This window comes from Zonotrichia leucophrys, chromosome 14 (genome assembly GCF_028769735.1).
Source record: "Zonotrichia leucophrys gambelii isolate GWCS_2022_RI chromosome 14, RI_Zleu_2.0, whole genome shotgun sequence".
NCBI classification, from domain to species: domain Eukaryota; kingdom Metazoa; phylum Chordata; class Aves; order Passeriformes; family Passerellidae; genus Zonotrichia; species Zonotrichia leucophrys.
In genome coordinates this window covers 6813593-6840261 of record NC_088184.1, presented here as the reverse complement: position 1 = coordinate 6840261, position 26669 = coordinate 6813593, and the positions used below count along the sequence as shown (strand labels likewise).

Genomic DNA, 26669 nt, shown 5'->3' with positions numbered 1-26669 from the left:
AAATTTGGTTATATGTAGTACTTGAATTACATAAACTGAAGAGCAAGTTATTGTGATTTTATGCTTTGGCCTTTGATGTGAGTGGGTTTTAATCACCTCTTAAGAGTATGACTTAACTACTCATATGCTGATTAAACAATATTTTCTCTTTTTAAAGGACTGTCATGCTTGCAAGCCTTCATAGATGTTAGCTGTTTTCCACATGTGAATGGTTTTGATATTAAAACTTCAGCCTGTAGAACATTTTGTTTACTTTTAACAGTTTTTCTGCAGTGACTCAGGCTTGTACCAGCCCTGCACCTCCAGAGGGACTCCAGATCCTGTGTGGTTTGGTTAAATCCATCCAGTTATAGATGAGGAAAATTCTCTCTCAAAGGGAGTCACCAAGGGTGTTTGCCTCTGCTGCAGGAGGTGTTAGCAAGGTGTCAGGCAGCTCAGTAAAACAAGAACTCGGCTCATATTGGCTAAACATTCTCAGTTCTGGAGCTGCGTGCTTCTGGAGTTTGGCTGATCCCTAAATGGTGACAATTCTGATCCTGCCCTTCCCTCCTCATCTTCAGTGTGGGAAAAAGAGGGTGGGACAGATTGCCTGATTTTCAGGATAACCAAGACTTAAAGCCTCTTGATAGTTTCCACTGAGGCCTCCTAGATGAACCAGAGCATTGGTTCCACCTCTACAGAAAAAGCAGACACTGCACACGACTGTCATGGCTAGGAGCTGCTGCAGAGCCTGGAAGAACAAGATGTGCAGAACTGGATGTGCACAGAAGGGGGTATGTATCTGTACACTGATGTGTTCCAACGAACCCCACAACTGTGGCAGGCAAAAAAGCCCAACTAGAACCGCTTAAAGCCAGGGGAGCTTCCCCTAACCTGAAGGCAAGGTGTGTGTAGGGCTGTGTGTGTGCAGGCTCCATGAAGGGCAGGTTTGATTACACTTGGCAAACCAGTTCACTTTGTGTCCTCCTCTAGTGAATCTACAACCTTTGGTTCTTACTGTGAATAAATCTGCTGCTTTTTTAGCTGCATGTCAAAAAAACAAAGATGAACCACTGAAATTAAGACTATTTGCACTTGACAGCCATGAATGTTTCACGTTTGCTTCTTCAGATGAAGAAATGCTTCTTTTTCCATGCTGTGCTGTATTCTAGCATTGTTTTGAAACATTTTTAGCACCTGAAGTTCAAGAGCCAGAATTGCCCAGTGTTAGTTACAGGATACAACTTTTTTCAAACTTTCCTTCTGTGGCAAAGATTGATGTCTACCACAAAAATCTGCCATATCCTGAAACTCCAAAGCAAATGCACATTACAGAATTTATTGAAGTGTTCAGATTACTGTTATTAAATCCAGATGTTAATGTAACAGTTTTGCACTTGGGCAATAAACTGGATCTCTCTGATTGTTGACTCAGTAGAGAGTATTTTAAGATTTCATATTTGGTACTTGGCTTAAGCATTAATTAAATGTTGGAGAAGGGGCTTTTACTTGGGCATGGTGCCAAAAGCAACAAAGTGAGAGAGAAGTCCTGGTTACACTCAGTTTTGATCTTTACACCAACTAGTGAAACACAAATTAACAAAACAAAGAATAAAGACAAAAAGGACACCCACTGGTTTTCTACCCTTCTAAGTGAATTTATGACATAGGTGGTCCTAGTTACCCACCTGAGAAGGACATGCAGTTGTGTTCATGTTTCCACATTTTGTCTCTAATACTGGAAGCCTGCTGGAAGGCTAGGGAACAGTTGTTGAAAACTTGTTTACAAATTCTAGAGACATTAAAATTAGAATCTTAGTCATTCTTTAAATGTAAAAGAGGTAGCTCATAAAAATTCAGCAGAGAGACTCATTAAAATGAGTTCAAATTGTTAGTGTATTAAGTTATTTCAGGAGTTTTTGAATGGACTAATAAATCACTCTGAACTATTTTTGAGTGTGTTTTTTCATTATATATCACTTGGTACACTATTTTTTTTAGGATTTAATCTTTAAAAATAAAATTTTAAACATATTTTTCCATGGAAAGTACAACTAAGACAGGTACCAAAAAAGAAAAGCCTTAATGTTTGGCTAATGTTTTTCAGTATGTAATTTGTACTCTTTGCACAGTTATACTTTTTATAAGTATACTAACTATATTTATAAGGTTTTTGTTAAAGACTTGTAACCTGTTTGAGTTAGGAATTTATAGAAACAACTGGAAACTTCACCATTTTCTACTTAGTGTTTTCAACATTAATTTCATTTGCAGTGTCTGGACTGCAGAAGGTATTTAATACCCACTTTATGAGGGTAGAGCTCACTTATGGTCTTTCTAGTAAATACTTAATTAAAGAGAAGTTACTGCTTTATTTTGCAGTCTTTATTATTCCTGAATTTGTATGGGTTAATTACAGTAATGCTTCTTTATGTTAATGTCAAATAATACAGCAGCATTCCAATACAAAGTACTGAGCAAATACTGTCAGTTTTTGCAAAATATGAACTGTCTCTATGGTTATGGGAATTATAAGTATTCCTGTGTGAATCAAGCCCTAAATAATTCTCTCTATATCTTTAGGCAGTTTTAACCAACTTTCTTTGCTTCTATGAATAACTGAGTGTATTTTGTGATTTCTTCTGGAATCAGATCCTCCCTCCTCTGCCAGATGTTCCACCCTTCCCCTGTTCTGCCAGTTAAACCATTTGATGACTCTTTTACCAGGTCCTGCATCAGAAGCCTAATTTAAAAAACTTGTCGTGCAAAATTGGTAAAAGAGAAAAGTGGAATCTCCTGGAAGGGGTGAAATGCAGGTGGTGAGAACCTGCTGTGGCCCACAGTTCATGCTGGCTGTGCTGGGAAGGCTGTGGGCAGGAGCTCAGGTGGGAATGTGGAGCCAGCCCAGCCCCCAGTGTGAGCTGGGATGGGTGAAACCCTGGGACTGCCTCCCTGTGCTGCAGGGAGAGCCTTGGGCACTGCTCTGCACCAGCTGGGGCCTCAGGGGGGTGCAGGAGAGAATTCCAGGTGTTTCCCTGCTGCCTCTGGGTTCTTGGCATAGGTGGGAGACTTTGGAAAGCCTAAGCCAGGCCTTGTGCTGGCTGCCTGAGGAACATGGTCAAGAGAAGGTTCTCGAGGAAGGATGGTATACAGAGCATTTGTGATGGGTAAAACTGAGTTCAGGTGATTTAGTGGTAGATGGAAGATAGAAGAAAATAGGGAATACAAGAATAGAAATCAGGAAAGTGGGTATTGAAGTAATCTGGGGAAAAATAACTATTGTCTGACACTAGAAAAAGAACAATGAAAATAAACCAAGGGCTACAGTATTTATATCTGATACCAGATTACATTTAACAAATATCTTGTATTTTCCAACAGAGTTTCTAATAAAGCTTTGTAGTATCTTTTTAAAATATTTTGAGTGCTGCTCAAACTACAAGAACTGCAGAAAGTAAATGTGTGACAGCTGCTAAGTGCAGAAATTTGTAATCTACTGTAAACAATTTTATGTTACCATCTATTTCTTACTTATTTTTAAACAAGCAGCTTTGTATGGAATGAAATATTGGAACACAATAGTTTAACAGATAAGACTTCTTTGAAACTGGCCTTAGGCAACATAAACTCTCCTGACCCAGAGTTTCTGCCCTATTCGTCCTTAGCTACTTTCAGTAGGGAAGATGGAATTCAAGTTCATTTTAGCTTTGGAGATCGTGAGAAATTGGTTCTTAAAATACTGAGGGCATGGACTGTGGATTATAGCATTAAACTGTTTGGAACATCAGAGTTTTCAGGCACCATACTAATAACATACTTTTTCTGATTATTTTAGAATATGGGTGTTGATCTGGAGATTAGGCTTCATCAGTTATGATCTTGGATCTGTATTTATAAAGAAGCAATAAGTTATATTCTTTCCTGTGGTCCCACCCTGTTCCTTGTTAGAAGAAATGTGTTTGATTTGAAAAGTAAAAATTTGGCTTCTGTTAAGTGAAGAGTGTAATTTTGTCTTTATCAAATAACTTGTTGTGCTGTTAGTCATAATACTATGTGTGTGGTATATTTTCTTGCTTACTTTCCAGTGTTTAGGAGTGTCAGGGCTGGGATTTTGTTGTTTGTTGTGGGATTTTTCTTCCTGGAAGTCTGCTTAACTGTATGGAATTCAGCATTCTTCCAGTCTACATCCTTATTGTTTCCATTAAAAAAACCCTGACTTTATTTCTTAGGAAGATGCTGTAAGGTGTAAATCTAGTAGAAGTGATAAAATTGCATTCAGATTGTGACCCTTTGTCATTGCTGTATAAAAATGAGGCCGTGTAACACAATGTGGGATTAGAAGTAAGAAACAGGAAAGAATATTGTAGGTGAACTCTTAAGCCCTTGGTGTTAATCAGGTAAAGAATGTGCAGTAAATTGCTGCTTGAGACGTACCGCAAGTTGATTTATATATTTTTTTAATTAAACATTAATGTGTCACCTTCTAAGTTTTCCTTTTGTCCATTAGCAGATTAAATACTAAAAGTTTAATTTTCAGAAGTTGGGAGCAACAAGTTGACTGGTTTCCATGGGAGCTAATTCAGGTTACTGTTTGCATTGTTAATACATCAAAGTAGCTGTGTTGGTCCAGCCAATATGCAGCAAAAGGTTTGTGTGAGAGAGATTTTCTTAGCTTTCCTAAACTTGTGTGTAGAGACTGCTTAATTGAGGGACTTCTGCACATGTCACTGAATTTCAGCTCAGACATAATGATTCTGATCTTTGCAAGATCCCCTAAATTGAAGTTGCTTGTAATCTCTTAATTATGCTTACATTATTTTGAATAAATGTCTAGTTAGCACTTAGTTTCTTGCTGAATGTAAATAGTATGTTAAATTCTGTCCAATAGAAATTGATTGCATTTTTAAAGACAAATTTAACTCCAAATATTACAATAATAAAATAATTACAATAATTAATAATCAAATTTCAATAATAAAACTTTGCTAATCTTTGTAAAGTGTGTAGATATAAAAATAAGCAAACATAGATTTTTCAAGGAATCTCATCTACTAGAAATGATTGTGCAATCAGTCCCACTTCTGATCTGAGGTAGAAAGCAGCACATTCAATGGGAGGCAGTCCTGCAGTTCCTTCCTCTTTGGTTTGAATCCTTGTGCTTTCCTTGCTTTGTTCAATTCAAGGGCTTGGTTTGCAGGCAGAAAAATAAACAGAGTAGCACCTGCAGCTTAGTCATAAATGGGAACATCTCTCAGTATCCAAGCAAACAAATGAAATCATGGAGTCATCTAACTTTTCCTTAATTGCCTTAAGAGCTTTTCCAACATTCATTTTAAGAAGGACCTCTATTTTGGTTATCAAAGGTCTCTGAACACACAGGGAAAGATCGTGATCCAATTCATTGATAAAAGTTATGAAGTATTGTCTGAGCTACCAAGTGCCTTTATTATACAAAAACAACCACTTGGGTTTTGATTTTTCCCATGTTGGCAACTTCAATTACATAAATAGATTCTTCTGGCTACACTTTGTGTTTACTGGCCACAGAAAATCATGGAGCACATGGGACCGTACTAATTGCTTTCACAAAGTTCTGTCATAGACCAGAAGAGCTGAACTTGCTTCTGAGCAGGTTAATCTGAGTTGATGGCACAATTACTCAAATACTCCTGCAAAGCACTTCATTTTAAAACTGAAATTAATAACTTTGGGATTTTTGCTAATTGGAATTCAAATAAGTGGCTTTGGAAGTCATATGTCACAATGTTTCATTGGAAAAAAAATATTATTTAAATATGTAGATATTTATGAAGGTGAGAAACTTGGGGAATCATTTGATTGCACACCACACTAATGCAGATAGCTGTTGTTTGGTTGGTTTCTTTGTTTCTTTGCCCTGCTAAATTTAGGTGTAAAACTGACCCTGTGTTGCTTTGTAAACTCAGCCTGAATGTATTTGTTGCCAGTGTTAATGTCAGCTTCTTAAATTAGAGAATTAAAACAAATTTAGAATATTGGCAATCAACATCATCTTCACAGACTGAAAAATAGGAATGTCGTATTTAGATTTTTCTGACCATTTGCATACAACTTACTTCCTTATACAGTAACACGTAAATAAGACACTACTTCATGTTTTGCCTATCTAGTTTTAAGTCTTTTTATGAAGCTCTTTATTTTAATAGAACTAGTGAGGATATGTGCTATGGCAGCTTTGTATTTATTTAATCAAGTGGAACCAGCTGAACCACTTAATGTTGCCTTAAGAGGAGCATTTTTTATTAAGAATATCCACAGAAGATATGAGATTAAATCAAATTATGTCTGTTCATATGGTGATTGAAAGTAAAAAGTTGTTGAGGACTGTGCCTGAAGTCCTTCACTTAAAACAAGTTATGGGTCAATGTCTTCTACACTTGAGGTATTGTGGCCAGAATTGTGGTTGCTGCTAAGTGCTCCTAGGGAAGATGGATTTAGTTGGAGAATAAATAAATCATTGTCTTCTCTTGATTCAGAGTTTTCAGCATAAATCTTTATGAACTCTGCTGCAAACACTGCAAGTTAACACAGCCCAGGTTCTGTTTATGAAGTATTGTGTCAGTGGAAGGTGAGCTGAAGGCTGTCCTGGGTTACCAGGGTGGGTTCCTGGGTGTTTGCTTCCATGCCAGCCTTAAGCAGCTCTCCGGAGATGAGCATCTCTCGTGCAGGGTGGAATTGCAGAGCAGCTCAGACTTCTCCCTAAAAATGGACCTTGTTGACTGGGTGGTACCTTTAAGAGGCAGCTAATGTTGGACTTTACTTTTTCTTTGGTCCCTCAGACCAATTTATTGGTTTTGGTGCACACTGCGGAGGTTCTCAACTGTTTCTTAAAGGAAGGTGACATAGTTGAACAGTTTTATATAATCAGTAAACAATTTAAACATCACTTCTGAAGGTATGGGTTCTGTTTCGGTGATGACTGTTGTGCATATTGAACCTTTGCTATATTAAGTTCTATTATTATAATTTTAAAGCCCTTGAAATGTGAATACAGAAGATAGTTGTAATATTTACAATTACTTTAAACATTTGTATGAAACCTTAAGGTATTTAAACACTAAGCTTCACAACATTGCTATGAGGTAGATTCTTCCCAGTGAAGGTTGATGTGTAGCCCAGATTTCACGAACTCTTGTTTGAGCAGGTTAGTTTGAGCAGGCAGTAATGTGAGAAAAGAATAGATAAATCATCTCTATGGCCCTGCACAGCGACAGGGTAGGCTTTAGTTTCCCCACACTTTAATGGAGCTGTGGGAGGCTGCCTTTATTCCTCACAGCCCCACACTGCAGGGTAATTCATTTGCACTTAGCAGGGCTCAGCTCCCATTACCAATTACTGTGATTTTTTTTCCTGCCTGGAGGTAGCAGTGGAGGGAATGAATGTATCATCGAGGATTCTCCTGACTCATCCCCAGCCTCTGTCCAGGTACAAGTAATTCTCTATACATTACCTCATGGACTATGTGCATTTGCCACTGTAGCTTATTCATTTTTCATTTTTGGATCAGTCCAAAGACTTAAGATTTAAAGACATCCTCTGAAGAATTAGTAAAGAGAATCTCAACATAGCATTGTCATCAAAATATGCAGAAGTGTTAAATGAGTTTCTGGAGGTCTTTTGGTTTCTGTTCAGTGGTATTAATTTAGCTAGAGCAGACAGTTACAAAAATTTAATCTCAGTTATTTAATAAAAGTGGATATTTTTCTGCAGTATCAACCAGTCCAGGAGGACTCTGCTCCTGGAAGAAACACATTATTCCAGGTACTGGAACAGTGAGAAGCGTGACAGGACCTCAGTTTTGTCAGATACTTCTGCACACTGTTTTTTAAAGAAATGAATAGTAATAGTGAGTTTTTCATAATGCATAATCCAAGGTGATTACTCATGGTTAGTCAGCTGCTATTTCTCATCTTTTTCTGCTTTTGTATAATTACCTTCATAAAAATAGCTGTATGATTGGAATCCTTATTGCCCTGTATTTGACCACAAAACTTAATTAATTAGGTTTATCGACATTGTGTTTAACTGTGAGATTGCAGTTTCTCTTTTCAATATGGTGATTAAATGTCAGTTTCCATGTCCAAGTTCCCGTGCTGCAGTCAGGGGGTGTCTGCAGGAAGGTGTCAGCCCAGCAGAGGGGAGGCTGTGCTGTCCCATTGGGGTTTGTGCCCCCACAGCCTCCAGCAGCCTTTGGAGCACAGCCCCTCTTTGGGGTTGCTCCAGGAGCTGATGGAGATGGAGGCTGCAGCCAAGCCATGATTTGTTTGTGTAATTCTCTTTAGCCCTGGCTGATAGGCAGCACGCCCAGAGGAGCCATCCTTTAAAAGCCTGTGTCCCTTGCTGTCCGTGCAGTGGTGTTCCATGCCCAGGGCTCCTCTCCGGGAAGTGACTCTGGAGCTCCCAATTCCCGCCCTCAGTGAGCTCAGTGTTCCCGACTGCTTTGTTTATGTTCAGGCCTGATGTGTGCTGATCCTCGGAAGAAAGGAGACACTGAGCATTCCAAGGCTCTGACCACTGGACTGGACTCATGTGTAGCCCAGGAAGGAAGTTTGCTGTAGGCTTGTGTAGGCATGGGTAGGTCTGCTGCATTCTGAAAGCACAGTCCTTGCCCTTCTTCGTGAGAAGGGGAGGGGAATTGCCACGTCAGGCTCACATTGTGACTGCTCACATTCTCTCAGGTCATTAGTGCCCACTGCTCAAATAGAAGGAATATTTAAAACTATAACAGCCCCCAAAGTGCTTATGGGCCTCAGTGTCAGAGAGCACTGTTCCCACTGCACACATCACCAAGTCTTTCCAGGCACTGACAGGGAGACTAAAAAGCTCAATGCAATGGCCTGCTTTGGCAGCTGTTGGTTAACCTGCTGGATCTCACACTGTTTGAGGATCTCTTTTAGTGTCTTCTGATACATTGAAGGAAAAGGTAAGAAAAACAAAACAAACCCAACTTTTGACATTTCTAGTATTCTCCCCACTGAAGATTCTGGTATATTACAAACTGCTAGAGTTTTAAATTTTGCTGAGTTTTATAAATGGAGAAACTGAGTGCTCATGTTCACACCATGATTCTGAAAATCCTGGAGCTGATATTGCTAATATCTGATGACTGTTAATTCAGTACTGTACTGGGTACAGGTTCCTTGCAGGTGTGAGTAAGTGAGCAGTGTTAATGTCAGCCAGTTGACTTGGCTAAAGCTTGAATGCATTGTCATTCTTGAACTGTTATTTTCCAGCAGATTGCTAAAATAAAAGCTGGTTTACTACTGAAGTGTCATCCAGATTTCAGAGCTTGTGCCAAATAAAATACCAGTTCTGGTGTCTCAAGTAGCAGGGAAGTATAAGATGATAAGATTTTTCCAAGGAAATACATTTTGTCTTATGAAGATAAAATGTTTAAAAATAAAAGGAGCGTTTGTCTTCAGCAGTTAAGAAGATAGCAACCACCTACAATCTGTGAGAACACTTACATAAGGCTCATACATTGTACAGGAGTTCTGGTTTGCCAGTGCTGGAACACTGTTCCTATGTACTTGTCAGGGAAATGTGAACCGAAGCCTCCTAGCAGTGCTGGTGCAGATTCTATTTTGATAATGTATTCTAAAGGCTAAGTAGGAAAATATTTTTTTTAATTTTCACTCTACTATTAAACATTTTGCTGTTTCTATGTTAAAAAAAAACCAAAACAGCTACCTGTAATCATTTAAGACTATTGGAACAATTGAGTAATGTGATTTTTAGTTTCTGGAAATAAGTTGGTATTATGCTTTCCAACAGTTCATAAGCAGAAATGGAGCAGAGGAATGGCTCACACAACTTTAACTTCAGTGTCTTAGTTGCAAGGAAGGAAGTGGAAACCCCTTGAGTGACAACTGATTTTTGTCAGATCAGCCTGGTATAAAAGGTGCTTTCTTGGATTATGTTAATTAGAATATTGAAACTTTAGTAGAATGCATTTTTAAAAATTGTATTTTCCTGTACATGTTTTAACTGTTGAGTTTCAGTTGTGTTATTAATATACTTTGTGTGTAGATCTGCTTCAATTGAGGGGTTACACAGATAATGGTTACCATCTGTAAATGCAGATGGCAAATCTGAAATAATTCTTCAAGATTGAGGAGGCTTCAAACAAACGAGAAAGGGGAGGCAAATTGTTATCTTTAATATAAAATGTGAGAGTATCATGGGCTTTACATTCTGAATCAGAGGTTTCTTAGTTTTGCAGATGGTTGCTGGATAAAGTGTTGTACAGGGTTTGATTTTAAACAAGGTGAATAAATATTTTCTACTACTCATTTTTGTGTTTGGATTGCTGATGTACAAACAGTTGGTTGTATTAGAAACATCAGAATGAAATGGCTTTTGAAGACTGGAAATAGATGGGAGATATTCTGCATATATTTAGTTGAGTTTTATGTGAAGTAAATGCTGCTGGTTGTAGCAGGCACCTGATGCTAAAGCAGCTGTTTTCATCTGGAGCTGTTGAAATGAGTGTGCTAGAAAATGGTAATGGTTTGTTATCATACATGCAGCAGTGTAAAAATACGTTTACAGAGATGTTTACAGATTTTTTTTGTCCTCATTTATTTCTTTTTTGTTTGGTTGTTTGGAAAGATATTTGTAAAAGTTATTTTTAAGTTCCTAAATTAGTTTTTTCAATCAATAAGGAAAACCTTATGCCAAAGGCAGACTTAATTTCATGGATGCCAAGTTCAGGAGCTGTCTTCAGAAAGTTGAACAGCTGAATGAATTCTTTATTAGATTCTAATAAGCCAAGAGATAAGAAAAAAATTAATTGTTTATATTATTGTAAGTCTTCAATTTGCCATCTTTCTAATGTTTTTTAGAAGTTCTGTTCATTGATTCAGTAAGGAGCTGTAAGAATCCTAGTGTATCTATGCCAGATGTTCATGATGTAGGTCACTGACTTTTTTTCCCCCTACAAAAAAACCCTGGAAATGTTGGGTGGGGATGTGTTTTCCTTTCTGGGGAAGGTTAAGAGAATTTGTTGTTCCTAGCTCAGAAATATTTCTGTAGTCTGATACAGCAGCAGTTCATAAGTAATAATAAAAAGAAATGAGAGCAAAATGTGATTTGAGATATGAGTAAAGAATTTGAGGAATTTAGACTTTCTGGGAATTCTGGAGTGTCTTTTGTTCAAAGATTATGTAGCAACATAGCAATAGGGTTGTTCTAAAGTTAAAGGATCATTTGAGAACATACCTGGGTTTTTAGCAGCCTATCTAAAAGATTTAGGAAAAGGGAAGTGCAGTGTCAGGGACTTTACTGTGAATTGGAAAGTTTAGAATTAGGGTTAGAGTTCTGCACTGGAGAACGTAGGATTTGGAGGCTTCCTAATGATGACATTCATGTATTGTATGGAACCACAGTGAATATAGGGCCCTGAGAGTCATGATCAGCAGAAGAAATTCTGTGTGAAGCCCATGGGCAGAGCATTCATGCTGAGGTTACCCACAGGTGGTGAAATCTGCTGCTTTGGAGCTTTTCAGCAGCTGACAAGGCAAGTTCCTGAGAGCTGGTAGTGCCATGAGATGGGGATGGACTAGATGACCTCCAGAAGGTCCCTTCCAACCTGATCTATTAATGTTCAAACCACAGATCAAGCACAAGTCAAACTTGTTTTGAGTTGTGCTGCTGTGCTGCAGTCAACATCATTTAATTGCATGCTGTGTTCTCAGTTGGATCTGGACAACAAACCCACGTTTCTGTACATTCCTGAACTAAAAATGAAGGGATGGACATGTTACCAATTCTGCAGTGCAGTGTAGATGTGGTGAAAGCCAAGCTAGTTTCATTCAAAGCATGATGTTTACTTACCTGTCATGGGGGAAGAAATGAGTCAAAGCCAGTCTGCAGCATAACAAATGCTGAGCCTTAGTACAAGAAGGTGTTTCTATTAATTTCAACTGGTTTAAAAGCATGAATACAGCTCACGTGGCTTCATCTCTTTGAAAAGTGACTCCAAGGCAACTCATAACTAGTAAATTGTGGATAAAATGCTGTGAATATGAACAGAAAAGCAGCTAAATTTTCAGTTCAATTCTGCTCTGAAGAGACCTGCTTGGTTAATAATGTACTTAATTTGTATGAGTGAGTGGGAGTTTGAGGAGAGTGTAATGTCAGGAAATCGAGTGAGAGCTGAGTAAATTATGCTTCTAGAAGCTAAGAACAAAGAAGAAAAATCTTGCATAACAGTAAGTTAATGTGTCTTCATTTAATGTGAAAGCTCCAGTTGGTAACTAGGGAAAATAATGAAAAATATGCACTTAACCATGATAATTGTTCTGTTTAGGTGTATGTCAAGCAGTACTTGCTTATATTTCTTATTTTTCAATTCACATTTTCAGAACATCATTCTCTATTCTTTTGTAGTGTAGGCCATTCTTTGGTTTGTCATCTTGGTTTTTTAAATATGTTAACACTTGAAATATTTTGGTATTGATCATTGAAACATATATTGCATTTTCAAAATTCTGAATACACACCCCAACACATGTGGTGTTTATATTCAGAATATTTGAAGTTTAAGGCTGAGTATGGCAAGCAGTTGTGTTTCTTAAGAAAAAAAATACAAGAGTAACAAAAAATCTCACAATAATAAGACATTTCTTCATTTTTGTGGATCTGAGTCGTTAATATTTCATATCATTCAAGTTTCCAAGAGTCTAGGAATAGGACTTCATTGATGTCCATACTGATTTATTGAAATTTTAATGTCTTGATAGTTCTGTGAGGTATAAAAAGCCTGCACCAGTAATTCATACTTCTGTCTCTCCTTACTGTAGATTAAGTGCTACACTAATGATAGAAAGGAAGGCTATAGTAAATTGGGACTTTTCTTCAACTATTCAATAAGTAGCTAGTGTGCAGTAAAATTAATTTTAAAATATTGATGGCCAAAATTCTTCCTAACTGGGCAGAATGAGGATTAACTAGTTCTGATATACTCCTTTGGTGGTGTGAAGTTCTCTATAAATACTGACGTTGATTTGGGATCTGAAGGAGAGTTGTGCAGAGCTTGACAATATTAAAAGCCATTTGTATGTTAGCATAATATATTAATTCAGCATTCTCTAATAGAAGCTATTGGAAAAAGGGATGTTGTGCTGACACACGGGTGGGGACACAGGGTGGGGCACAGGAGCTGCGGTGAGGGTGAGCACGGGGTGATGTTTCTGTCAGTGTGAGCAGAGGAGCTGTCCTGCTTTCTGGAAATTGCCTCTGAATCCATTCCCTGACTGTATTTTTGCCAACCCCGAGATCGGCAGGTAATGTCCGTAATTCTGAAGGTGAATTTTGGGTGCGCAGGGCCCAGATGTGAATGCAGAGCAGTGTGTGAAGCGTGTGTGGGTGCCGCCGGAGCACAGAGTGACCAGAGCCGCGTTGTTTCCGCAGAGCGCCGAGGCCAGCCCAGGATGGAGCCCGCGGGGCCGGCGGACGCCGAGGACGAGCCCGGGCCCCCGGCGCGGCTGGCGCCCAGCCCGCACAGCGAGGCCGTGGCACACGAGCTGCGGGGGCTGTCGCTGCAGCCCAGCCCCTGCCTGCCGCCCCTCACCGAGCGCAAGAATGGTGAGTGAGGGGTGACCCAGTGCCCGGGGGGACGGGCGGTGACCGCGCGGGTCCCTCCCCGCCGCTCTGACCGCGGCCCGGTGCTGCGCCGTGCTGGGGACGCGGTCCCGGGAGCTCTTGGAGCTGCAGCAGGCACTCTGGAACCTGCCATGGACTTCAGGAGATTTTTAAGTTTTAGTTTAATAACTGCACCTGGTGTATACTACAAGTATTGATGAAATATTTTTGAGAGTTGTATTATTATCAGACAAAAAAGGATAATTTTCAATAAGGGGTTTTTTTCTGCATAAATAATACATAATTTATGTTTTGCATTCTATCCTACAAATTTTAATTCAATATTAGAATACTTCTGGAAAAGGTGTTTTTTCTTAGTTTCCTGTAAAACTGAAATGGATGAGGTAGGTATCTGTGTCCTGTCAAACCTCCAGAGCGGCCAAACTATTGTTCATCTATAAGTTCCGATTTAGTAAAGTTGGTTAATTTGGCTAGAAACAATTTTTTGTAGAAATGATGAAAGTCAGAAGCAAATTTGAACTTTGAACTTGATGAATTCACATTTAAAGTAGTTTAAATAATTTAGTATTTTTACTTTTTACCAAAAATTGGATATTTGCAAGAGTATTTTAGCATGCCACTACTTTATAAAGTCTATAAGCGTAAGAGATTGCAGTTCATAGAAATACAGTGGCACTTTAAAAAATTCTGAAATGTTTAAAGGTATTTTTTGGTAGGATATTTTCATGCAGGAAGCATTATGCTTACTGTGAGCTCTGGTAGTGATCCTTTAAACCTTTTGTTTACTTGAATGAGTCTTTTGGCAGTAGTCCCGTAGGAGGCTGAACTGTTCTAGTGTTGTTCTGCGGTGCTGTTAAGCTGACTTGCACAAGTTAGTACAGAAACCGTGTTTCCAGCTTTTCCAATGTCACTGCAAGGGTAGGAGGCTTCTGCTCTGGTTTGGTTTTGTTTACCATGGAGGTAATCACAGCATGCCTGGGTGAGCCAGCAGTCACTGGAGCTGTTACTCCCTTCTCCTTTTTCACATTTTCCTCCTCTCCCCTGCCCTCTGCCCCAGAGATCTCAGTCACAGAGCAAAGCAGGAGTAAGAATTCGGGTGAGCTGAGCTCGGTGGGTTTGCTGCAGATTCTCATGGTTAGCTTAAGCTCCAGTGGAATTACTGTCCCTTGAGTTTACAAAGGAGCATTTATGTGCTGTGCCAACTCTGTCAAAGAGGTTTTAACTTCCAGCAGAGGATCAATAACAAAACAGTTGGAGTGCATTAGCAGCTTGAGATTTTCTAGTCACTCATTACATGCAGGTATTTACTCCCTGAACAAAGACAAATGGATAATTTTGGGAGGTGGATGTTACATGGCAGTTTCCTGGACTGTCATAATTTTAAGGTTCTCCTATTTCATTTGAGCTGTTTTCAAGTTCATGGCTGTGGGCAATACTAATGAAAGTAATTTCAGGTTCTCATTAGTCTGCATCTTTCTGGATAATTAGGCAGTACATTCAGTGCAGTGATCATGTAAGCATGTGCCCTGTGTATTGCAGTGCTTTTCCATGCCTGTTCTCTGGAGGCGACTCTTGCTCCACTTGCTAAAAAGCAGCAAAAGTTCCTATTTCATTGGTTCTGCTCTTCACACTTGTCACCTCCTGAGTGATGACAGAGATGTGTCTGTGATCTCATGACAGCCATGAGTGTACAGTCTCTCTCATGAGCAGTGGGCCTGCTCACGTACAGGGAGTTTGGGAAAAGGTTCTGCATTTGCATCCCTGCCTGAAGGACACCAGGCTGGGTCCAGGATGTGCTTTTTAGGCACGATGCTTTGTCCTTAGGAAGGACAGCTTGGAGGAAAAGTGACATGGCTGAGGCTCTTTGGAAGCAGGAGGAGACTGATGCTGGGTGTTGAGTTGGGCTCCGGTGGAGGAAGCTGACAAGAAGAGCAGCAGCGTGGCACGGCCCAAGTACCAGTCAGAACAATGTGCTGCCCACACACTGGACCAGAGTTTCATGAGCTCCTGTCTGAGAGCCAGGGGGTGGCAAGGGAGGGAAGGATGGGCTGTGCTGCTGACAGCAGGAGGGTGGATGGGAATGATGCTGCCTGCAGCTTTCCAACCTGCTGTTTCAGAGCCAAATGATGGGAAGGGATTGCACAGGTAGATACCATCAAAAAAAGGAAGCAGTGCATGACCAGAGGTTTTTGCATGCTGAATTAATACTTTTCCAGAGCTGGTGAGCATGCCACTTTGGCTGGAAGAGGGAGCTGTGAAGGACTGGGTGTGAGGAGCCATGCAATCATTATTTCCAGGTACATGTAAAATAGAAAGCTCCTTGTGTATTACAGCAGCCTCTCTTGGCTCTGCAGTGGCTTCCTTGACTATCTCATTGTGCCAAACTCTTCTTGTGACAGTGGCTACTAGTTTCTGAAAAAGAGATCTGTAAGTTGCTCTTGTGCAGTTGTCATCCACAGGTGAGAGCCTGGTTATATTTTTGTAAAATGAGTGGATAAGTGGCTGGCACCTGTCAGGGCCATTGAGGCCCCTTTGGCTCTGCATTTTGGCCATGAATCCTGTCAGAAGGAGAGTGTGTCCATTCCCTGCCCTTTGTGTGGTGTGGAGAAGCAGTTCTGTTCCAGGCAGTGGGATCTGTGAGGTGTCTGCTCCTCCAAACTCACAGCCAGCACAGGAATGGGATTGCTTCTGCCTCTCTTTGGGGTTGTGCAGCTGTTCTCCAGCAGAATTGGGCTAACTGAGAGAAGAACCAAGAGTCTTGGATATTTTGGAGGAAAAAAGCCTTGGGACAGTGAACGCCTTAAAGTAGAAGTAAGACTGGTAAAATCTCAATTAGGAGAAAACTGGCCCTGGCTGTGTAAGGACAGGGACACTCAGGAGCAGAGACCCTGAGGCACCGAAGGTCAGGTGAGAATTGCAGCTTCCTGTGGGGCTGCAGAGCTTGTGGGGTACTGTGGGGAATTCAGGGGTAGGTGGAACATACACACATGCAAAACCCAACACAAACCCAAACAAAAACAAATACTCCAAATGGTGTATATTGAGTCCTCCTAAGGGACCAGTCAAGTCAGCTGGGAGACACAGTTCTTAAAATAACTGAATGAAATCCACATCCCACTTAACCTAATGGTATTACTTAAATAAATTTGATGATCCAAGGGATTTTTTCTGGCATCTAAGAGTTGTGGTGTATTATTTTGCCTGTTATCTCTTATCTTCCACTCTCCCAGTATGGAGCACTGGTAACATGCATTCTTGGCATAGTTTTATGGCTTCTGAACAAATTCTCAATCCTCTGTGCAATTAATAGATTTGAACTGCAACTTTGATATTAGGGAATCAGGTGAGATTTGGGACATTCTTCTTGCATCTGTGTATGACAGGTTTTTCTCTGTTCCTCTAAGATCAGTGATTCGGTGGTTTTTCCCCTTGTAATGATATATAGGTAGGTCACTGTGCTTAGAATTTTTCTTTAGAGAGCTGGGAGAGACAGTGTAGAAAAGATGGCTAGTGGAAAGACTAGAGAATAACAAATGGAAAACTTAGTTCTGATTAAAATAATAGCTTGGCAGGGAATGTAATTGAAAAATCATCTTAAATTGTGCAGTTTCATAATCACTAAGCTGAAAGCAGTGAGATCTGGAAAACAGCATGCAGATATTCTGATTAACAGCATTAACAGCACCACCACCAACAATAACATCAACAAACCAAACATAAAAATCCCCCACAAACCAGACCTCAAAGGAAATGTATCCTGAAAGGCCAATCTAGATAAAGAAGTGCACAATTTCTGTAAGCTTACAGTAGAAATGTGTGTGTGCATTTATAGTGCAGTCATAAATAATGTGTGCATACAGTCCAGAGAGGCTGTGCAATCTCCACCCATGGAAATACTAAAAATCAGAGTGGGCACTGTCCTGGGCAAGCCTGATCCAGCTGACCCTGCTCCAGCAGGACTTGGGCCAGGGGATCTCAAGAGGCTGCTGCCAGCCTCAGATTCTGGGGTTTGTCTTTCCATTAAGGTTTTAAAAGCCCATGGAACATCCATTGCAAATATTCTATGAAATAATCTTTGCTAAGAACACGCAGCATATTGTAATTAATGTGTATTTGTCTTTATGCTTTGGTTTTTTTGGTAGTGCTCTGTTTTTTGGGGGAGTTTATTTTTGGGGTTTTGTTTGGTTTTTTAACATGTCAGTAGAGAAAAGCAGAAGTCCCTTTGTCTCCCTGTAAGTGTCTGAATGCATCCTGTCTGTTCCGAGAGGAGAGCGCAAACCGAGTAGGTACTGATTTCCCACTGAGTCTGTCTTTGTCACTGGTACTGCCAGTTCCCACAATCCTAGCATTCCCAGGCCATCAGTCAGTGTCTACAAGGAACAATTTTCAAATATTAAAGCATGTGAAAAGACACACAAGCCAAAACTCAGAGATCTCTAGGGACTGTGACCTCTTAAATGGAATATATTCTGACATTTTCACAGGCTACATGAAAGAATTCCAGCAGGGTCATTCCATTTGGTAAACTTCTAAACAAACATTCCATCATTTTAGTTTGATTTATAGATCTTATTTTTTTTAATTATCTGCTTATTGTGAAGAGATTAACACAGGAGACATGACCTGTGACTGACTCAATTCAAGGCATCTGGTATATGTGAAATCCTGTTTGAGGGCTGGCATTTGAGTGATTACAGGAGATACAGAAAGCATGTTTTCCTTTAAAGAGATCACTTGATCAAACTGTCTTATTCTGACCTTTTTTCTTGAAATTCCTTGTGCATAACTAAATGCATAGCTAGAAAAGAATGTTGAGTTAATTTTAAATTCCATTGTATAATTGTTTTAATTTGTTAGAACTAAGTCCTGACTGCAGATGTTGTCGCTGAAGTGTCAGTTTGTGACAGAGCCACTACGAGAAGGTAACAGGGAGCAAACAGAACTGGTGATTGGTGTGCAGCACTTACTGTAGGCAACTTGTGCAAATCAGAGGTAGCACAGTGGATGACTAAATATTGTCCTCTACAGGATATATATATGCAGTTAAATGTAGATCTGTGTAGTTAAACATATACAAAAATGCACATTTTAATGTACTCTATATACACATTTTAAAAATATTTATTAATGTAGATGTGTATATGGGTAAGACCAAATGGAAGGTGGTTTTCATTTAAGCAGTGAACACTGCCAACATATGTCCTCCCTTAAAAGGAATTTGTGTGGGTTTTAGTGGGAGTAGAAGAACATGCAGACTTATAAATTTGACATCACTGTAAGTGGTTGGTATTTTTCTGGGAAGGGTGACTGAGGTAGATGGTGACCATTATTTGTGTTGTTTGGGTCTTTATTGCCACAATGGTGGAGAATTTAGGCAGAACAGAGCTGCCCCAAAACAATTCCCCTTAATTAATAATTTGAAGTAATGTTCTTAATGTTTATAGAAGTAATAGAATAAGTTATAATAGGGGTTATGTAAACTGATGCTTTAGTTTGTGTAGTCAGAGCACTATTTTCCTATGTGAAGAAACTATTACACCATGATCAAGAACTCGATTATCCTAACAGAATATAAAGCACCAAGATATTCATCAAGGTGTATGTAAAGCCAAGGTGAAATAGATATTTGAGTAATTAGGCTTCTTTCCCACTTGAAAATGTTATTATGGTAGTGAAAGAGTTTAAACACCCAAGGGCATTTGGTTTGGATTTGTTTTTCTTTTTGATGGGATTGCAAAGGAATGAGTTCCATATGATGTGAAAGTTGGAATGTACTGTTAAAGCAATTGTTGCTTAGTTACTTGGTGTTTAATGAGGCTGTGAAGCAGCTCCCAGTCAGTGATGTCACTCAGCACATCACTGATGCTGCACCCAGATACGGATTTGTTGTGAGGGGCAGACAGGCAGGCACTGGGAAGGTACCTGGGGCTGCACTGCTTCCTCCTGTACTTGGGAATTTTAGTTTATATCTACTAGACACTTGCACCTTTTAAATAACACTTGTGCTGTAGGCTGAAGGTTGGCAGAACACGTGGAGTCTGTGCTGCAGAAGAATGGAAGGAACAAGTGCTGATGACCTTAGATGTAAAGCAAATGTTTGTGAAAAACTTGTGCAATACATTGCTCTTAAATGAGATTCTGGCTTATGAAACTGACAGAAATGTTCCATTCTGAGGCCTTTTTTCTTCATTTCACCCACTCTTATGCAGTATATTCAACTGTAATTGAAATTCAAATGAGAGGTACTTCTGCCCTCTGAAAATAATGCAAATTCTAACATTTCATTTTCACTGAAACCAAGAGCTTGTTGTGTGTCTTTTACTTCAGCTTCTGGTTTGGATACACTGATGCAGTTTGTAACAGAGTTCAAACCTGTAACTGAAAAATACAACATGCAGGACTCCAGATTTTCTTTCAGCTGGAAGAGATACTTTGGTTTTGTTGTTTGATAGAAACCAGTCTCTCAGCCACAAGTTTTGTTTTTAGGTCATTATAGGTTTCTCTGTGAGTCTCAGTTTCATTTTGCTATTTGTAATGTTAAAAACAGCTCATTTGAAACAGGTACATGCTCAAATTGCAGAGGTTTTATGTCCAATGTTTAGTTTGGAAATGAGTAGTTCTCTCTATTACAAAACATTCTCCATTTAAATAGTCAGCAGCAGAAAGAGAAAAAGAAAAATTTTCAATTTGAAAAAGTTTTCTGCCTGTTTTTAACAATGCCATCAATTTCAAATGACAATCCAAATTCCAGGTCACTTTTAGACACTGAACACAAAATCTTTTCAAACTCTGAGTGAAGTTGTAAGATCCCAAGCTCTTTCTGACCCTGATTTATATTGTGTAATTCATGGGTTGTTCTATTCACTGTATTACTGCTAAAATAAAGAGTAGTCAAAGAAAAAACAAGTTGCTGCTGTTGTTTCACTAATACTTACAATAGAGGATTTTTTGTGGTAGGCCAAAATGGGTGACTTGAGTGGGAAGGTGCTAAGTTCCCACCTGTAAAGTCACAATTTTAGAAATCACGGTCCTTTAAAACCAACAACAAAAGTAACTGAAATACAAAGCAGTTTTATCTGTCAAAACAATCTTCAAGGCAGATACTGCCCAAACACCAGCAGTGTGTTCAGTGTGTGTGTGGTGGTAGTGGTTCATGACAGAAATTCTGCCATTTCATAAGAGCTTAAAAAATTACCATCAAATTTGAAAGTGCATGAGTAAATCTGAGGAGTCATTGTGGTGCTTTAGCAGTCACAGGTAAGAACATGTGTGAGCCATTCTAGAGGAGTTCCAAATTCATTTCATTTGGCAGGGAAGGAGGAGTCCCTAACTGGCAGTGGGTGAGCACTGGGGGCAGCACTGCCTGGGTTCACATGGACCTGCTCAGGGAGCGCCTGGGTGCTGGTAGGGAGCAGGGGTTTGGTACAGGAACGTGCTAACAGTGTTTCTGTTCCTTCTGGTGCAGCTCTCAGGAGTGCTGACCAAGTCCATCACAGGAACAGGCACTTTGCCCGTGTTGCAGTGCTGTGGAGCTGGGAATTGTGAGATGCCTCCAGGTGCCTGTGAGCCTGTGAAGCTGTCCCAGAGTTTTAGACTTTTCCAACAGACACATTGAGATGATGATTAGTTTTTCTTTGAAGCCTTATCACTAAAAATATAAGAACTATATTGTTGCACACTCAAATAACCAGTAAAACCAAGTTATCAATTGAGCTTGGATTAAGGTATATTCAAGACTGCTGGGAAAACAAAAGGTTGTTGGAATAGGAATATTTTTTCATTATGTGGGAGAGGAATGTTATTCTTCATGCAGGGATTTAAGAGGAACTTATCCCTGAGCAGAATATCGAGATATTCTCCATATTCACTGTATAACTGAATCTGGAGCAGAACTATTTCCTTCTTCAAATGCATCTTTTCTTTGTCTTCATTTGTTATGTCTGCCCTCACCCAGCTATTCCATATTGTATAGCAATATTGGCAGTGGCAGTATTTGGTTACATGAAAAATGCACAGCATCATTTTGACCTTTCATCTCTCCTAGTCTGTACAAGAATTTCCTCATTCTTATTTTTCATAAAATCTGTAATTCCCACTTTTCATACTAAGGATTTTGCATGTTACTGTTGAGATTTTGATCAGACTTCTTAAAGGTCTTCTAAAATTTTCATCTCTGTTTTAAGCTTGTATTGAACTAAGAGGTGAAATTGGAGCAGAATATGAGGTATAACTTCAAGTAGCTGAAGCAAAAGCACATTGATCTGCTGTGGGGGAAAGGGGGAGGAGAGTTGGACAGCACCAACTCCTAGCTAAGATCAACTTTCTGAACAAGAGAAATGCTCCTGAAGGCTTGAACTGCACCCACCCAGCTGCTTTCACCTGAGCACTGGGTACTCTCAGTTTATATCAGGCACTGCAAAGGGATAGGAATGGATAGAACTTCCTTCAGAAATATGGTGTTGGAAGAATGTCTTTCTCTGGCACCTTTAATTACACACTTCCTCATTAGGGCATGGAATTTTTTTAAATTTCAAAATACTGTTTTTTGAATCAATGGGAAATCAGAGTGTGTGAAGTGCACTGTACCCTTTTCATAAAACAATTTGTGCTGTTATATATTGTTATACTGTTAGAATATAATTAATCAATCCATCCAAACAATTAACTTCTCTCTTGGTACAAGAAAAATGTGGAGTTATAATCTGTTATATCAGTAAGTGTGTAATACTCTGTTTATTGACTGTGTCAGAGTTTAATGAGTGTTTAAGTAGTATGTGTTTGTATTCTGCTTGTCTGTTTTATTTTCTGAATGTGTGGAGTTTCTCAACAGTAGTTTTGTTTCTTATGCACAGTAAGTGTTCAGCTGCAGGCAAGTGTTCAGCTGAGGAAGTTAATTTGATTTATAAAGGAGCTTTTCCACAGTATTTTTTCCTTGTGTTCAGTAAAAATCACTGCAAAAGCAAATGTATTGGAATAGTCTGTAACTTGTCTTTAAGCAGATAATTTAAGCTGATAATTTTTATACAAATGATGTGCAGACAACTGATTTTTAGGCTGGGAGAGTGGCCTCAAATCACTCATGCTGCAAAGAGTTTTTTGCCTGTATTGTCAGCTCCTTACATGTCAAGAGGTTGCTAAAGCCTGGTGAGCTCACTCCTCCTTGGAGTGTGCAGTTCTGAGCAGATCTAGGTCTCCTTCTCCCAGCAGAGGCAAACAGGGAGAGGCTTCCAAATCCTGCTGGCTGGGCCAGGCAGCTCCACAGCCCGTGGTGTCACTTGCCCTGGCAGTGCACTGTCAAGGTGAACAGTCAGTGCTCAGTGGCTGCCTTGTAGAAAGATCCAAAGAGGAAAAGATGGGGTTTTTTTCTAGTTTCCATTTCTAAAAATTCTGTATCTCATTGTATATAGGTATTTTCAAATCTGATTCTATGGAAGTGAAACATTTTATCTGAATGGAGATATCCTTTATAATTTCAGGTTGAAGGATTTAAAATACAAAGTAGAGGTGCGGAAAATGTGTGCAATGATAGCATTTTTAGGCCAAAGGGAAGGGAAAATACACCTGCCAGAGTTCCTAGCTGACATGTAGAGACTCTTAAACATTATGTATAGTTTCTTTTTTCTAAGTACAGGAAATTAAATGCAGACTCGTCTGCTGTTCCCTTATGGCCAATGCCAGGTAATTAGAGGGGATCCATTTCCCTGAAATCTTCCAGGTTGACACTGAAGTTGATGACTCATGTAAGATAAATGGGATATGCTGCAGAGAATGGCAGATCAGAAGCTGTGGGAGGAAATACTCCTGAAACTGTTGGGAATAATGAGATGTGTAACTAATGCAAAAAGGAAAATAATAAAATACTCGGGGCTTAGATTTTTACAACAAGGAACAGAGGCTCTCATACTGCAGGAAGGCATGGAAATAATCACTGGTTTTCCCAGTTACCTCTGCTAGGTACATGTCTCTGGAACCAGTCCTGGGGTTGATGGGTGGGAAGGTTCCTTAACATAACTATAACATTTTCAAATCCCGCTGTGCAGCTTTGTTTACGGGTGAAACTTAATGAGTAATGAATGTGCCGGTCAGGCAAAGATGAAATATTTCTGCAGCCTGCAGCAGTGTTCTGAGGAGTGGGGGCAGGGAAAAGGAAGGGGGGAAAGGGAGCGGGACCTCAGCAGTAGTTTGTCTTAGGTATCAGCGAATGCTCTCCAGCAACTGCTGGATTTATTTTTAACCGCTTGACTCATTCTTTGTCAGATGATTGACCACCGAGCTGCACATTGAACACCAATGTGCAGAGGAAGCGAGCGTAACTCCAGGCATAGGAGGAGTGTCTGCCTGGGAGGAGAGGCGGGCTTTGGGAGTTCGGCTTCACATGCTCGGTGCCCGCGCTGAGAGCGGGCTGCGGGCTCGGAGCGGCCACAGCCAACTGAGCCGAGCCGGGGTAACTGAGACGAGCCGTGCCGTGGTGGACTGAGCCGGGCTGGGCTGAGCCGAGCCGAGCCGAGCCGGGCTGAGCCGAGCCGGGGCAGCGCCATGGGCGGCGCGGCGGTGCCCGGGCTGCTGCTGCCGTAGGAGCCCGCGGCCGGCCCCGTGCGGAGCGCGCTGCACCGCTGCCCACCGCGGCCTGCGATTTTTTCGGTGCTGGATGTTGCTATTTTAAAGGATTCCCACCATGATCGATAGCTCCAAGAAACAGCAGCAGGGCTTTTCCGAGATCTTACCTGCAGGAGATCTTAAGCCACTGAAGGAGAAGGAATGCCTTGAGGGGAGCAGCCAGAAAAGTCTCAAGGAAGGTCAGTCACTTGCTGCTTGGGGGACAGAGAATGCACAAGTCCTGGGCACGTTCAGTTCACCAGCATGCCTGATTTAATGCTGTAGGTCAGAAAGAGTTTTTGTACATTAAATGAGGTATTGTTTTCCCTCTGAAAAAGAAACCCTCTAAAAGCTGAATTTATATTTTACCTGAGACTAGTATAATAATGATGATGATAATAGTTTGATAGGAATTGTAGTATGAAGAAAAATGAGCAATCAAGTAGTCTTTTCAGGGTATCACTTAGTGCTGAATTAATGAAGGACTCTGAAATTGTCCTGTAAATATTGCACAAAGCGCTTCAAAATGTCTCTATTGAAATAAATCTAATGAAATAAACATCATTAAATATAGCATGTCAAAATAAAACCCCCTGCACCTTTAGTATTAAACATATTGTTACCTCATTTTCAACAGTGCTTTTCTCAGCTCTTTTCTTTCTTTGGAATTCTGTTCTCCCCTTATACATCAAATTAGATTTGATTCTGGTTTTGAGAAGTGTGCTTTTCAAACCACATTATGTCTTTTTAAATTATTAGATTTCAGCTGGGCATTAAACTGATAAAATGCACGGGCATTAGTTTCTAAAATAGCAGTAGTCTGAGAATATTTGGAATATCGTTCAAAGCTGACAAATAGAACTATATGAGATTCATTTGAAATAATCTCTGTTAAGATGAGGCAATAATGCTGCTGAGACAGGGGAATTGTTTTACTCCTGCGGGCAGGATTCCTCCCGCTGGCCGGCGTGAAGGAGGAGAAGGCAGAGACCTCTGGAGGGCGGCTGCCGCCCTGCCCAGAGCCGTCGGACACGGCAGCAGTAACACACCCGGCTCTGGCAGCTCTGGGCTCAGCTCCAGCTGCTTAATCAATAGGACACAAACTGCATTTGTAGTAGACAAAACTCCTGCTTTGCTTTTACACCACTCTGCTTTGGCTTTTCCTCCAGATACCTCTGGATTGTCTGGTGATTCAGAGATTTCTCCCTTGGTGTGGTGGCAAGAGTTCTATATGAGATACTGCCTTTATTAGAATTTAAATGCTGGGTTTGTTTGGGGTTTTTGTCCATTTCTTTTTCTAAATTTGGATCTTAACAGTGTTTAAATTGGCAAAAAGATAGCCCATATTCAGTATTAAATTCAGTACCTGACAGGTTAGTTTTAAACGCCTATTACTTAGCTTTAATGCCCCCCATTACTTAGCCTGATCTTTGTGCAGGGTACTGGTACTGAAGGTGTGTTGCTGATCAGGAAGGTACTGAGAGGTTGGGAAGGTACTGAGAGGTTGGGAAGGTACTGAGAGGTTGGTGTTGCTGCCTGTGGCCGTGGCTGAGAGCAGAACAGCTCTGCCTCCCTTGTGGCAGGGAAGTCCTGCCTGGGAGACAGTGATGAAAGGAAGGGCCGGCAGTGCCTCTGCCTCGGGTGCTTTTGCCTCCCAACTCAGAGCAGCCCAGTTAAAGCCCTGCTGCTGCTGCTGCTGCTGCTGAGGCTCTGGGGACAGCAGCGAGAGAAGGGAGCCAGGAGGGTCACAGGGGTGGGCAGTGATGTAGGACAGAAACAAAACCTGTCTGGGGTAAGCTACCGAGAAAGCAAGGGCAGAAAAACATGGCAAAGGCAGCAGGGTGGGTAGTGTAGGTGGGCTGATGAGTAACCACAGCAATGATTATCTTCAGGCCTCTTCAAGCATGTCAGTTCTGGAGAAAGTGGATGAAAGAATGTACATTACAGTAATGATGGTCTGTCAGAGTAGCAAAAAACCTGCAATTATGGGATACTCTGCCAGTCTAAATTCATTAATATTTGAGAGCTTAAATTATTCACTGCATACAAGAAGATATGTTTTCCATAATCACTATCTTTGCTTCCTTTTCTCTGTTTTAGTACCTGTTCTCCATTTTTACTTTCCCCAGTGAATATATCTTATTCTTTTATCTCTCCCAAGTTTGGCAATGTAATGATTAAAATAATGAACCTCTTCTTGAGAGTTTGATTGACTACAGGATCTCCTCTTCCAGCCTTTCCTCCTTCTAAAGCTTAGAAAAAGAATCATTTTCTTTCTTGTGGTATATAGAATGAATTATTGAAAACACTCCAAATCTTCTTGATTTACATCTAGAGGGACTAAAACAGAGCTTCATGTTTCCAGTTCATTATGTTATGAAATATGTAGTTCAGACATTTTATAGATTTTTAAAAATTCAGTTGCAGTTGTTAGTTTAATCCTATTTAAA

At 40.2% G+C, this 26669-nt stretch overlaps 1 protein-coding gene across 5 annotated transcripts in view; it reads left to right on the top strand.

Moving 5' to 3' along the window:
• Positions 1-26669, top strand: part of MRTFB (myocardin related transcription factor B) — a 66657-nt gene that overhangs the window by 3247 nt on the left and 36741 nt on the right. For 4 of the 5 annotated variants that reach the window (XM_064725440.1, XM_064725436.1, XM_064725437.1 and 1 more), the window contains exon 3: positions 13432-13605. In XM_064725440.1, the coding sequence (XP_064581510.1) occupies positions 13452-13605 (154 nt within the window). In that variant the 5' untranslated portion in view covers positions 13432-13451. Of the gene's footprint in view, positions 1-13431; positions 13606-23931; positions 24420-26669 lie in introns of those variants that run through there. The other variant, XM_064725439.1, reaches the window with a different exon arrangement.